Source organism: Dromiciops gliroides, chromosome 2 (assembly GCF_019393635.1).
Source record: "Dromiciops gliroides isolate mDroGli1 chromosome 2, mDroGli1.pri, whole genome shotgun sequence".
Lineage (NCBI taxonomy): Eukaryota > Metazoa > Chordata > Mammalia > Microbiotheria > Microbiotheriidae > Dromiciops > Dromiciops gliroides.
This window is the reverse complement of record NC_057862.1, coordinates 77,456,932-77,472,162: the sequence shown is the minus strand read 5'-3', so window position 1 is coordinate 77,472,162 and position 15,231 is coordinate 77,456,932. Positions and strand designations below refer to the sequence as shown.

The 15,231-nt window shown below is 40.1% G+C and overlaps 1 protein-coding gene across 1 annotated transcript in view; it reads right to left on the bottom strand.

The window, feature by feature from the left end:
• Positions 1–15,231, bottom strand: part of PIK3AP1 (phosphoinositide-3-kinase adaptor protein 1) — a 133,894-nt gene that overhangs the window by 24,116 nt on the left and 94,547 nt on the right. Inside the window, exons 9-13 of the mRNA XM_043990352.1 lie at positions 14,134–14,229; positions 12,943–13,140; positions 9,145–9,210; positions 7,597–7,802; positions 1,847–1,919 (exon numbers count right to left, since the gene is read on the bottom strand). Of these exons, the coding sequence (XP_043846287.1) occupies positions 1,847–1,919; positions 7,597–7,802; positions 9,145–9,210; positions 12,943–13,140; positions 14,134–14,229 (639 nt within the window). The remainder of the gene's footprint in view (positions 1–1,846; positions 1,920–7,596; positions 7,803–9,144; positions 9,211–12,942; positions 13,141–14,133; positions 14,230–15,231) is intronic.

Here is a 15,231-nt window from a genome sequence, read left to right as displayed (position 1 = left end):
GCCAGAGATTTGTAAAAGTCAAGAGATGAGGGCTAAGTGTTGATGGTGCATTAGGATTCTTAGGAGAAAGATACACTTCCACTCATAATGAAATCAAAGAGAGAAGGAACATTTTAATAAGGGTCATGGAATTTAGAAGGGTTCCTTTGGCCAAGATCTTAACAAGCATCTTTTAAGAGAGTTAGAGCCTCCTGATGACTTTTCTAGAAACTGATCCAAGAATGTTTGTTTTGCTGCACCCCCCCCCACTTTTTAAAAATTTCTAATCACTTCATATTTTCCTGTAGGGAAGCATAGACATTAGAGATAAAGTTGTTGGTCTTCCTGTGCTTGAGAGAGGAAATAAGCTGCTGTCTCATCAACACTAAGAATTCTACTCGCGCCAGTGCTTCTGATAAAGGCCTCATCTCTAAAATATATAGGGAATTAAATCAAATTTATAAGAATCCAAGTCATTCCCCAATTGAGAAATGGTCAAAGGATATGAACAGGCAGTTTTCTGATGAAGAAACCAAAGCTATCTATTCCCATATGAAAAAATGCTCTAAATCTCTAATGATTAGAGAGATGCAAATTAAAACAACCCTGAGGTACCATCTGACACCTATCAGATTGGCTAAAATGACAAAAAAGGAAGATAATAAATGTTGGAGAGGCTGTGGGAAAATTGGAACACTAATGCATTGTTGGTGGAGCTGTGAGCTGATCCAACCATTCTGGAGAGCAATTTGGAATTATGCCCAAAGGGCGATAAAGCTGTGCATACCCTTTGACCCAGCAATCCCACTTTTAGGTCTTTTGCCCAAAGAAATCATGGAAGGGGGAAAGGGACCCACATGTACAAAAATATTTATAGCTGCTCTTTACGTGGTAGCAAGGAATTGGAAGTTGAGGGGGTGCCCATCAATTGGGGAATGGCTGGACAAGTTGTGGTATATGAATACAATGGAATACTATTGTGCTGTAAGAAATGATGAGCAGGAAGAGTTCAGAGAAACCTGGAGGGTCTTACGTGAGCTGATGATGAGTGAGATGAGCAGAACCAGAAGAACATTGTACACAGTATCATCAACATTGAGTGTTGACCTACTGTGATGGACTATATTCTTCTCACCAATGCAATGGTACAGAAGAGTTCCAGGGAACTCATGATAGAAGAGGATCTTCAAATCCAAGAAAAAAAAAGAAAGAAAGAACTGTGGAGTATAGATGCTGATTGAACCATATTATTTCTTTTGTTTTGGGTGCTGTTGGTTTTTTTTTTTTTCTTTCTATTTTGAGGTTTTCCATCACTGCTCTGATTCTTTCTCTTGTAACAGGATTAATGCAGAAATAGGATTAATGTTATTATGTGTATATATATGTGTGTGTATATATATATATATATATATGTATATGTATAGAGATATATAGATATAACCTATATCAGATTACCTGCTGTCTAGGGGAGGGGGGAGGGAAGGGAGGGAGGGAGAAAAATCTGAAATTGTAAAGCATGTATAAACAAAAGTTGAGAACTATCTTTACATGTAATGGAAAAAATAAAATACCTCATACATTAAAAAAAAAAAAAGAATTCTACTCGCACCCAATGTTATGCAAGATATACTTGCTTTTAAATTTTATGAACCAACCATCGATTTACTTAATCATTTATCCCATGCTCTTTCAACATTTGCTGCTTCATGGTAGAGGGTGGGATGTGCTTCAATGTTTTGGCTTGAATCATGCCTAATTCTAAAGACTCCTAACCATGGAATGTGATCTTGAATCTGCTACATTAATTTAAAAACTTTTTTCTACTATTAGCAGAGATCTAAGCATTGTCCTAGATAAAAAGTAATACCTGTTTGTTTCCCGGATTTTTGCTTCTCTAGTTGTCTTCGAGTTATGCTGTCTCGTAACCGTTTAAGATTTTCCTAGAAGATTGAAAATAAATTTATTTTTAATATATACTTTGACATTATCTTTGTGGTACCAAGGCTATAGGAAAACTTATTTAAAAAAAATAAAACATGTCCCTGGAAACGAAATTTACAATGTTGAACTGTGGCTCAATACAGGTGGCTTTCAACCAACCATCCAAAAAAAAAAAAAAAAAGGCAAGCACTTCCAGACTTTAATTCTTTTCATGTCCCAAAATAAGATACTTTCAGGCAGCTAGGTGGCACAGTGGATAGAAAGCTGAGACTGGAGTCAGGAAGACCTGAGGTCAAATTGGACCTCAGATACTTACTAGTTGTGTGACCCTAGGCAAGTCACTTAATTCTGTTTGCCTCAGTTTCCTCAACTGTAAAATGAGCTGGAGAAGGAAATGGCAAACTATTCCACTATCTTTGCCAAGAAAACCCCAAATGGGGTCAGGAGGAGTCAGACACAACTGAAAATGACTAAACAAGGTATTTTCCCTGAAATAAATTTGAAAGTTATTATCTTATCCTTTAAGAATCTCCACATTATGGCCCTTACCTCCCTGTTCAACCTTATCTCTAGCTGCTCTTCTACATAAGCTCTTTGCTCCATCCAGAATAGTTTTCTCACTGTTCCCAAATGGACTCCTTACATTCCTGTCTCTTATCCTTTACTACCTTTTCTTTCCTTTTTGGGGGGTGGGGTGGGAAAACAATGGGGTTAGGTGACTTGCTCAGGGTCACACAGATAGTAAATGTCTGAAGCTGGATTTTAACTCAGGTCCTTCCCACTCCAGGGTCAATGCCCTATCCACTATGCTACCTAGCCATCCCCCACCCCACCTTTTCTTTAAGGCTCCCTTCAAGTCCCATCTTCTCTTCAAAGACTTCCCTTACAATCCCATCTCTCTGCTGAACTTCTGTACCACTTTCTATTTCCTTTTCTAGAGTCTAAGGCACTGGAATAGCGAAAGCACCAAGCTAGGAGTCAGGAAGCCAGAGTTCTACTCCCAAGGTTACTACTCTCTATTAATGCTGGCTGTCACTTCATCTCTTGGAACTCTGTTTCCTCATCTTAATATGAAGGGGGTGGTTTACACGATGATGATAATAACAATGACAACGACTCATGTCTATGTTGCTTTTCATCATAATAAACCTGTGACATAGATCGAACCAGTAGTATCATGCCCATTTTACAGATGAGAAAACTAAGGCTCATGGAGGCCAAATGACTTGCCCAACATCAGCAGAGGAGGTGGGCCTTGAACTCATCTCTTGGGAATGCCTGCTTAGTGCTCTTGCTACCACACCACACTGTCTCCCAATACATGGTAGCTTTGGAAAACATTCAACACATGCTACAGGAATTCAGAGTAGCACTGAAATTCTGATTCTCCTTATCTCTTTCTGTGTACATCTTCTCTCTCTAGCCCAGGGGTTCTTAGTTTTTTATGTGATGAACCCTTTTAGTGGGCTGGTGAAACCTATGGACCCCTTCTCAGATGCTTTTAAATGCATAAAATAAATTAATACTTTTAAATGCATAAAATAAAATACACAGGAAAACAATAGAAATCCAAAGGTTAGTGAAAATAAAGATATCATTTCCCCCATCAACGTTCATGTACTACCCCCTGAACTCCTGCCCTAGAGAGACTGAAAACTCTTCTGGGTGCCTCATACATAGTAAGCAGTCTTTCAATTCACCTCTCTGGGCCTCAGTTTCCTCCTCTGTAAATTGGGTTATATGGCTTCTAAGGTACCTCTGGCTATGATCCTAGCATCCAGTAGGTGCTTAATAAAGGCTTATTGATGGATTGAATGAAGGACTTGCAATTTACGATCCTGTTTGTGGATAGCTCCAGTGACATAGTGGTGGCAAGTCAGGGGTTAATAGCAAGCCATCAAAATCAGGTCCTAAAGAGGTGGGAATGGGCTGGCAAACCCTAAGCTTCCAGAACTGAGTGCAGTGACAGACAGATGTTCTAGAGGGGAGCATTCTCCCAGTGAGAGAGAAGGAATGTTGGAAACATCTGTGTCAGAAGTGCTAAAAGTCAGTCCCAACAACTCAATGTGTGAACAGAAGAAGGGCTGAGACAATACAAAGAGCCTCCAGACTCATCATCAGGGAGTGAAGATTCCAAAGAGGGTAGTTTAGGGGGAAGAACCTGAGACATCCCCAAACAGGAAAGTTTGCCACACATCAGCACATGATTGGGCAAGACATTTTTTTTTTTCTTAAACAGCAAGCTCTCAGGGCGTTGTCTATGCTTCCTGCTTATCCCTTAAAGGGAGTCAACCGGATCCAGTCAGGGTTAAAGAACCATTGATGATTTAATCAAACAGTAAATATTTATTAAGTGACTGGACAAAGGTGTAGAAGGAAAAAAAGGGGGGAAGTGGAAAGCATGGCACGCTCAGAGATAGCTAAGTCTGGCAGGAATGGAAAGTATTATTGGAGACATGGTTGGAAATAGAAAAGGGAGGATTGGACAGGATTGGGGAAGCTTTGATGGCCAGGTTAAGAAATTCAGACTTTATACTGTAAACTACTGAGAGACGCTGCAAGATTTTATACCTAAGGGGGGCATGGTCACAGCACTGTTGGAGGATGCTTGGTGCTTTTTTCAGTTACAGAAGTTCATGAATGCCATCTACAAAGATGGAGAGGGTATGGAAAGGTTATGATCAGCACTGGGGGGGAGGAAGGACTACCCACACCAAAAAGTTTATGTATTAGCTTTTTTTGGCAGCCACATAACACTGACTCACACTGAGCTTGTAATTAATTAACACTTCTAAGTTGTCATTTTTTTCCACATGAATTGCTGTTAAACCACATTTCTTTCATTTTGTACTTTGACTCTTTATAACCTGAATGAAGGACTTGCAATTTACTTTTTGTTTGTTTTGTTTTGTTTTGTTTTGTTTGTGGGGCAATGGGGGTTAAGTGACTTGCCCAGGGTCACACAGCCAGTAAGTGTCAAGTGTCTGAAGCCGGATTTGAATTCAGGAACTCCTGAATCCAGGGCCAGTGCTTTATCCACTGCACCACCTAGCCGCCCCTGGCAATTTACTTTTGTGAAATTCTGTCCTATTAGATTTAACCTGGAGTTTCATTTTGTTAAGATGTTTTTGATTCTTGATCCTATATCCTTAACTACACATCTGATTATATGATATCTAAGTTACTATCAATTCACAGGACTGGAGCAAGACAGAGCTCTAGACTAAGCTAGAGAAATGTTTCCATGTTGATAGTGTCAATAATAACCTTTATTAATAACAATATTTAATTTTCTATATTATATAATTTTGTTGTCATTTTTCAATTGTGTTTGATTCTGTGACCCCTTTTGGGGTTTTCTTGGCCAAGATACTGGAATGGTTTGCCACTTCCTTCTCCAGCTCTTTTTACATACAAGGAAATAGGCAAACAGGGTTAAATGACAATTTGAACTCATAGCTCTTCCTGACTCCAAACCCTATACTCTATCTACTTTGCCTTCTAGCTGCCCCAACAAGTTACAATTGGCAAGACTAATTTTGTATTCTAAAGGCTTTCAAGTTATGAAAAGTTTAAAAACTCTAATTTCATTTTTTCTGACTGCAAGTCCAAGCTCTTGCCAATACATTTTAGGGCCCCTCATGAACTAATTCAGAACATTTCTCTTACCCTATCCTCACCCATCTTAAGCTTTAATTCCTCTTAGCTGTGCTCGTTTCTGTCCTTTACATTTTCATCTCTTTGATTGAGTTGACAAAAGCAAACTAGAACATAAGTAATTTTACCAGTCTATGGACCAGAGACTATGCCGTGGAGGGTTTAACCCTTTCTTTTCTGGAATCCCTTTCCCGGGGCCAATGCTACCCTGATTAATCAGTGTTTCACATGGCCTACCACAGCTAGACCAGCTTCTCCTATGATTCACTCCATTAGATTGTGAATTCCATGAGGGAAGGGACTATCTTTTTGTATCCCCAGGGCTTAGCACAGGGTTTGACACGCAGTAGGTGCTTGATAAATGTCCATTGACTGACTCCCCTACCTGGACATCTCATCAGCCCTCATCAGCATAACTCTCTCTTCTACCTCTTCCAGTTCTGAAATCTTCATCAAATTCATGCTGCCATTGCTTTTAGAAAGGGTATGTCAATGATCTCCCCTATGGTTTCACACACACATGATCCCTGTGCCTCACAAAACCAAAATACCCCTCCCAAGATATCTCCCCCCCATAAGCATTATCTCCCCATTAGAATGTAAGCTCCTTAAGGGCAGGGACTGTCTCCCTTTGGTCTTTTCCCCATCCCCCCAGTTCCAATTTATATCTTTTATATCTTCTGAATACAAAAATAAAAGACTTCTCACTTGTACTCACTAATACTGAATGACCTTATGATTGGACAGTGAGGTGGTGCCATAGTGAACAGAGTACTAGACCTGAAGTCAAGAAGACCTGAGTTCAAACCCAGCTTCACATGCTTACTAGCTGTGTGGCCCCAGGCAAGTCACTTGACAGATTTCTGCCTCTGTTTCTTCAACTTTAAAATGACAAGAATAATAACACCTGCCCCCCAAGGTTGTTGTGAGGATCAAATGAGAGAGCAATTGTAAATCTCTTAGCACAGTGCCTGGAGCATAGTTGTTGCTGTTGTTGGTCCTTCATTCTGGAAGAGGACCTTGACATTGGGAGGTGATGTCATGACTTGCACTGAATAGAATTTAAGTGAGGAAGGGTTATGCAAAGTCACCAACCTCACTCTCTCCTCCAGAGTCATCTGGGTCCAGTGGGTCCAAGATATAGATCAGAATGACTGGAGATGGTCCCAGATGTTTAAGGCAATTGGGGTTAAGTGACTTGTCCAGGATCACATAGCTAATAAGTGAGGTGAGATTTGAACTCGGGTCCTCCTGACTCTAGGACCAGTGCTTTATCCACTGTGCCACCTAGTTGCCCATGGAGCATAGTAGGCACTCTATGAATGCTAGCTATTATTAATATTTTAATGATCATTGTTCTCTTTCACAGTATACCATCTCCTTAGCACAGTGCTTAGCGCAAAGTAAGTATTTTTGTTTTTTTCATTCATTCATTATTTGGCATTATTAGCTTGAATTATCAGTGCCAGCTAAAGTTAATTAGCTACTTAGTCTAGCTTTTCCTCTGCTGTGTTAAGAGAGAATCTCAGATGCCCTCCTTGGGTTTATACTCTGACAAAGAGACATAAAACCACAGCATAATGACTGCATGTGAGGTCAGTTTCCTAAACTAAGTCACGGAGAGCAGGGTCAGGTCTAGGAAGCAGTGGACTTTCTTCTTTACTTACTCCCCACTTCTGCTAAGGTTGTCCTTGATGGGAGACCTGGGAGGTGGAGGGGCTATAGTCTGACTTTTGTACAGGTAGTGCCTCTTGTTCTACATTTTTCAGAAAGAAGCAAGGCTGGGGCAGCTTGGTAGAGCAGTGGGTAGAGCACCGGCCATGGATTCAGGAGGACCTGAGTTCAAACCCAGCCTCGGACACTTAACACTTACTAGCTGTGTGACCCTGGGCAAGTCACTTAACCCCAATTGCCCTGGAAAAAAAAAGAAGAAGCAAGTCTACCGAAACCTCCACTGGGTAGCAACTCTCCATTCTAGATGTTCTATCTCTAATCATGACAAACATAGGAGGAAATTACCTGCTGAAAGCGAAAGGACTCCGATCTCTTCTTCTGATTCAGCTGCCACTCCTTGAAATGGAGAACAGCCTCGTCCACATTAACAATGCCTAGCTTTACTTGTTCTTGTAAGGTAATGAGTTGTCTCTGGCCAGGAGTTTTCATGCCAGCAAATGGATCATAAATGCTTGACTGGGGTCTGTCCCTCCATGGCCTGACCAGAGGCTCTGAGAAAAGACAACATTAGGTTAAGGTCATACACATGAATCCAGCAGGGGAAAGCAGATAGCTGGGTAATATAGGAATACTCAATCAATCAATAAACATGTATTAAGCACTGTGCTCAGCTCTGAGGATATAAAAAGAGGCAAAAGATTATTCCTGCCTCAAAGAGCTTTCGAGAGAATTATTCTGAAAAACAGATTGGAAAAGAACAAAAAAGTTACCACATAGACCCGACATGTAACCAATCAAACAGGTGGTGTCATAGAGTGGGAAGTGGGCTGGATTTGGAATTAGAGTATGTGGGGTGGGTTCAAATCCAGGTTCGGCCTCTTATTGACATGAGTAAGTTTGGGCAAATCATTTATATTCTCTGGGCTTCCTGTTTCTCCACTGGAAAATAAGGGGACTGAATTAGATAAGATCTATCTAAGGTCACTTCCAATTCTAAATCTGAGATCCTATGAATTTATGCAGAATAGGGACAAGGAAGGAGAAAAAAAGCAACTGGCAATTCTAGGAACAATTAGACAATAAAACAAAATCACTGTAAGATTATTGAGTTAGGAGCTATGTCTTATCTATCTTTCTATTTTCCTTCAGCTCCTTTCACAGGAGCTTACCACACATAGTAAGTACTTTAAATCTGGAATGGTGCCCCAAAGTCACTAAACTGTCTATGTCCTTTAAGCAAGAATTACTACTACTAGGTTTCTACCTCCAAAGAGATCAAAGAAAGATGAAAAGTACTCATATGTACATAAATGTTTATAGCAGGTCTTCAATGAAGTGAGTAGAACCAGGAGAATAATCTATACAGTATAAAAAAATCATAAAGGTAAACATTTTTGAAAGATTTATGAACTCTAATCAATGCAGCAGCTAACATGCTTCCAGAGAACCAATGAGTAAAAGCACATTACCCATCTCCTGATAGAGAAGAGATAGACTCAAGTTGCAGAATGAGATATACATTTTTGGGGCACAGCTAATGTGAAAATTTGTTTTTCTTGATTATGCATATTTGTTACAAAGGGAAGAGGGAAGTTAGGAGGGAGAGGGAAGCTAGGAATAAAGTAGCCAAGGAAAAAAAATAAAGAAAAGGAAAAGAGAGACATTGAAACATGTTTTTGAAATGCACAAAAGAGAATAGAAGGAATCACAGACAGCAGGACAGCTATGGAAGCTACATGATGAATTTATTCTATACTTGAAAAACAAGTACATGATGGAGATTCGCAATCCTATTCCTAACTTTCCTTCCTCCCCCAACTCCCCTCTCCTCCGAAAATGAGAAAAAAGACAAACAAAAGCTTTGTAACAATCAAGGAAGGATCTCTGTCCTACCTTTTCTCATGAGCTCAGAAGAAATATAAAAATTTCCAGGCCGCTCCTGACTTTTATCTGAAAATACTAAAGAATGAAAAACATAAAATGAAAGCCAATACAAACCTCTATAGAATCCTCCTCCTGGAATCACTGTAAAATGTCTTATAAATTGGGTGCATCAGTAACAGCAACATTGTGTGATGATAAACTGTGATAGACTTTGCTCATCTCACCAAGACAATTCCGAAGGACTCCTGATGGAGAATGCTTTCCACATCCAGAAAAAAAGAACTGTGGAATCTGAATGCAGATTGAACCATAGTTTCTCATTTATTTTTGTTTGTTTTTTTTCCTTTTTTGAGGTTTTTCCCTTTTGTTCTGATGTTCTGATTTTTTTCACAACATGACTAATGCAGAAATATGTTCAATGTGATTGTACATACATAACCTATATTAGATTATTTTCTATCTTGGAGAAGGGGGAGGGAAGGGAACGAGGGAGAAAAATTTGGAACTCAAAATCTTATAAAAACAAATGTTGAAAACTATCTTTACATGTAACTGAAAAATAATAAAAAACTTTATGATAATAAATAAATAATAGATGAATGAATGAATGAATGAACTGGGTGCACGTGGGATAGAATGCTGTCCTGCTCTAAAGAAAAAAAATACCCTAAAAAAATCCACAGTAATTCCACCAAAGGAATATTGTATCCAATGGAAAGAGGGAACTGATGTCATCAAGAATATGGAGGGATTTCTCAATGAAGAGAAACATGTAGGTATCAGTTCTCCTGTATAGAAAGACAAAGGCAGGGAGGGGAGATGAATGAAACGAACAAACTCATGAAGTGAATAGAGAAGAACAAAATTTGGATGATCTAATTGGAACATACTAGAATTATGGGGACCCCCCTCAAAACTTGTCCAGTTTTAGGACACATTAAAGAATGTAATATGGGAAGCTAGGTGGCACAGTGAATAGAGTGCTAGGCTTGGAGTCAGAAGACCTGAGTTTAAGTCCAACCTCAGACACTAGCTGTGTGACCCTGGGCAATTCACTTGACCCTGTTTGCATCCGTTTCCTCATCTGTAAAATGAACTGGAAGAAGGAAATGACAGACTACTCTAGTATTTAGCCAAGAAAACTCCAAATGGGGTCATAGTCAGACATGTCTGAAATGACTGAACAACAACAAAAGAAAGACTAATATGTCAGTTTAAAATAATAGGACTCACTTTCCCACAAAGTGGTTAAGGCTAAAAAAAATAGGGTTATACAAATGGATGATAGAATTCTAATGGACTTTAAAAAAATAATAGGACGTCTGCAGTAGGAGCACACTGATAACCTTTGAGCCTCCTATCAACCATTGTTTTTTTTAAGATTTTTTTTTTTGTGGGGCAATGGGGGGGGTTAAGTGACTTGCCCAGGGTCACACAGCTAGTAAGTGTCAAGTGCCTGAGGCCGGATTTGAACTCAGGTCCTCCTGACTCCAGGGCCGGTGCTCTATCCACTGCACCACCTAGCTGCCCTGTCAACCATTGTTTTTGGTGATTGATAGTATTGGCTTTTATGACAGGGTCATTTGTTGTTGGTTAACTTTAGATTCTGTACTTTGTGAAATTATCTTCTAGCATCTCCAGTCTGCCCATTTGAGCTTAATGCATGCCACCTACTCAACTACAGAGCTTCACCTTATCACACCATGAAGGAAATTGGCAGTACAATCAATCAATCAACAAGCATTTATCCAGTGTTTATAGTGTACAAAGCACTGAGCCAGGCACTGGGAACATAAAGACAAAAATGAAAGGGTCCTTCCGTTCCATGGTGGTGGGGGTAGTGGGGAATATAAATATATACACGCATACACAAATATATACACTAGAAATACAAAATAAGGAGAGTCCTAGAAATTGAGGGACTCAAGAATAGTTTCATATAGAATGTAGTCTGTGAGAGGAATATTGAATGAAGTAAGGCGTTCTACATGGCAGAGATGAGAGAATATTGGTGGTTCAGTACAAAAGTATGGAGACAGGAGATAGAATGTCATGGGCAAAGAATAGGAAGAAGGCTGGGTTGGCTCAATTCTTCAGTGTAGAAAGTAAAGCTGGAGAGGTAGGTTGGGGACAATTTATGAAGGGCCTTAAAAACCAAATAAGAGACCCCCTATGGTATCGTGGATAGAGAGCCAATCATGAAGTCAGGAAGGTGTGGTTTCATGGCACAGTCTCACATTTATACTTAATCCTGGAAAATTGCTTAATCTTCCAATGCTTAGGCAACTGAGACTGTAAATTACAAAACAGAAGCTGATCAGCATTAGAGATGGGGAATTTACTTAAAGGAGTTCCCTATGCTAACTGAAACCCCTCCTGGATCACCACCTTGTTGTGGAGAAGGGACTTTCATTGCTCAATGTAACTATGAGTTATGCTATGCCAGGTTACCCACGCCTGACAGGTCATAGTGAAGAGTTGTGACAAAAGGTGATCCATTGGAGAAGGAAATGGCAAACCACTCCAGTATCTTTGACATTGGAAGATGAGCCCTCAAGTCAAAAGGTGTCCAAGTGAAGGACAGAAGGGCCTGGCATGCTATGATCCAGGGGATCATGAAGAGTCAGACAAGAAAGAATGAATAACATGTCAATGAAATTATAGGTTTGTTCAAAAATCCAAATTTAAAAACAATTTGGAAGTTTGTATATTATCCCAGAAGTAATAGGAAGCCACCAGAATTTATCGGACAGGGAGGTTTTCTTTTTTGTTTGTTTGTTTTGCTTAAGTGACTTGCCCAGGGTCACATAGCTAGTTAGTATCAAGTGTCTGAGGCCAAATTTGAACTCAGGTCCTCCTGAATCTAGGGTTGGTGCTTTATCCACTGAGCCACCTAGCTGCCCCCAGATAGGGAGGTATTGTGTCATGCCTTTCTTAAGAAAAATCACTTTGACATCTATATGGAGGATGGATTAGAGTGGGAACACATGATAGATGGATTAGAGTAGGAACAGATATGATAACAAAAAGCAATACATTTTTATATTAAAAAATTGCTTCTTCAGGGGCAGCTAGGTGGCACAGTGGATAGAGCACTGGCCCTGGAGTCAGAAGGACCTGAGTTCAAATCCAGCCTCAGACACTTGACACTTACTAGTTGTGTGACCCTGGGCAAGTCACTTAACCCCAATTGCCTCACACACACACACACAAAATTGCTTCTTCAATTGAGATCTTCAGTGATAAATGTCTGTTTCATTAATATATGTATATATATGTAAACATACATACACATATTTTATATAAATATATATGTGTATATGTATATATGTGTATATATATAAACTATCTATGTAAGTCATTTTGACTTAGGTAATATTGTGAGAACATAAGTTTCTGGACCAGATCTTGTAATTTCCACCTTATTCTTTTATTTTTTTTTGGCAGGGCAATGAGGGTTAAGTGACTTGCCCAGGGTCACATAGCTAGCAAGTGTCAAGTGTCTGGGACCAGATTTGAACGCAAGTCCTAAATCCAGGGCTGGTGTTTTATCCACTGTGCCACCTAGCTGCCCCCAATTTCCCCTTATTCTAACTCTTAAACCTAGTAGAATCAAATGTGGTTGTCTTAGAGGTGGTTGGGGAATCATTTAGGAAGGCTATATTGCTCTAACTACTCATAGTCTTAGCTGAGAACAGTAAGGAAATACACTTAGGGGATTAAAGAATTTTCCTTTTTTCAATTCCTGGGATGAATTTCACAAGATGAATGCATCTCCTAGGCAATATTACATGGCATGAGTCTTACCTTTAGAAATATATGATTCACTCTGGGACATCTGGTGACTGGCATGAGGACTGATCTCTGGCCTGGGCACAGGCACTGGGGGTCTATTGGCCAGGTCCATAGGAAAGGTGCTGTCATCTTCTACTGTGTGGTAAATGTCTTCACACCCACCAGCAGGGCAAGAGTCTCTCTCCAAATGGGTGGCTTCTACACTGTTGCCTGGGAAACAGGAGAGAAGCAAATGACCCTACCAGCTTGGCAGAATGCAGTCATTTCTGGAAAATGTTTAAAACCAGCTCTTGAACCAAATATGGACACACAAAGAAAACAATGATATTCCTCAACCTTTGCCTCTTTTCCTCCCCCTCCCCCCTACTACCCATTTACTCCTATTTGGGGATCATTTTATAGCAGGGAAAAAGCTTATCCCTGTAGCTTCATATTACTCCCTGGGATCTAAGTCATCATTCTATTAGCACTCAAGAAACATATGATGCTATTCAGAGGCCATAAGAAAAACAGGAACTATTCCCTAGTAGTTTGAATGGAATTATGAGGGGACATCTCTGAACCCATACCAACCATAGGGCTCCAATGTCCTATTACCTTCTTCCCATTCTACAAAGGGAAGAAATGATTAGGGGAACCTACAGGAAGAATCTAACTTTTCCTCCCTTGACACCTGGTACCCACCCCATCTTACCACTAGCTATTGCCTGGTGGGGTGGCTCTCTGTGGTTAACCTAATAAGTGAATCTACTTCCAAATGTTAGTGGGTGACAATAGGTTGGGCATTAGCCCTCTCACTTAATATGTCTATTTTAACAGGGGTCTTCTGGAGTTAATGACTTACTTCAACATACTTATTAATGGTGAACAGGCTGGAGAAGTTTATTTGGTTTTTGTTTGTTTGTTTGACAGGGCAATGAGGGTTAAGTGACTTGCCCAGGGTCACAAAGTTAGTAAGTGTCAAGTGTCTGAGGTCACATTTGAACTCAGGTCCTCCTGAATCCAGGGCCAGTGCTACCCCAGTTTATTTGTTTTTGTTTTAGTTTGGTTTTTTGCAGGTGGTCCTTTCTCTACTCCTAAAAACATACCACATATATGTCACTGCCTACAGGTAAGGCCAACTTTCTCCTAGACCTGTACAAATTCTTGGGTTATAATTTCTCTTCTCTGTTTCCTCTACCCTACCTACAATGCAGCTTTTACCTTCCAAAAATTTGCGAATGATGGAGTCTTTGGTGGCCAAGGGAAAAGAGTCTGCAGATTTCGTGTTAGAGGCACTGGACTGAAGCATCTCTACATCTGGAAGGAGAATTTATAATTTAGTCAGTTAGAAAGCATTTACCATGCACTTAGTAGTATGTGCTGGGCTGGGCTGGGCACTGTGGATACAAAGAAAAGCAGAAACATGGCCCCTGCCTTCAAGGGGCTCACATTCTAGTGGGGGAAGGCAACAAAGTAAATAACTATACAAGATATATACAATGTAAACTCAAGGTAATCTCAGGAAGAGTGTGGGGAGGAGACCAAAGACATGGGTTTTGAACTCAGTGTGGGAAGAAACCAGGGAAGCCTAGAGTCAGAGGTGAGGAGTGAATAAATACAGTTTTCCCTTCCACATTGGGGGGGGCACTCCAATGATCTGGAAAATCCATGTAAAATATTTTGGTCCTCCCTTCGTAGCAAAGGAGAAATCTGATTTTTTTCTTTTTCTTTTATGGGACATTTGCAGCACTATACATATATTTTATGCATTTCTGAGTTTCTAAAGTTATTCACGTTATCATCTGTGGCTTCTGCAAAACTCCCCCAAAATTCCCATTTAATTTCTTATGCCGACCAGTGATATATTGAGATGGGGGAAGCCACGATGTGGAAGGGATAACTTAATATATTACAGGAACTATTGATTTGAGAGGGGGTTTAGAGATGATCTAGCACAACTCCTTCAGTTACATAGAAAAGGAAACTGAGGCCACACGAGTTGTCAGTTGTGCTTTAGGAACAACAAGGAGGTCAGTGTCACTGGATGGTGGAGTATGTAGAGGGGACTAAAGTGTAAGAGGACTAAGAGGGTAAGAAGAAGTCAGGTAGTAAGGGGCTTTAAAAGCCCAACAGAGGATTTTACATTTGATCTTGGAGACATAACTCTTTTTTTTTTTTTGCATGGTAATGAGGGTTAAGTGACTTGCCCAGGGTCACACTGATAGTATCAAGTGTCTGAAGTTGGATTTGAACTCAGATCCTCCTGAATCCAGGGCCAGTGCTTTATCCACTGTGCCAGCTAGCTGCCCCCAAGGAAAT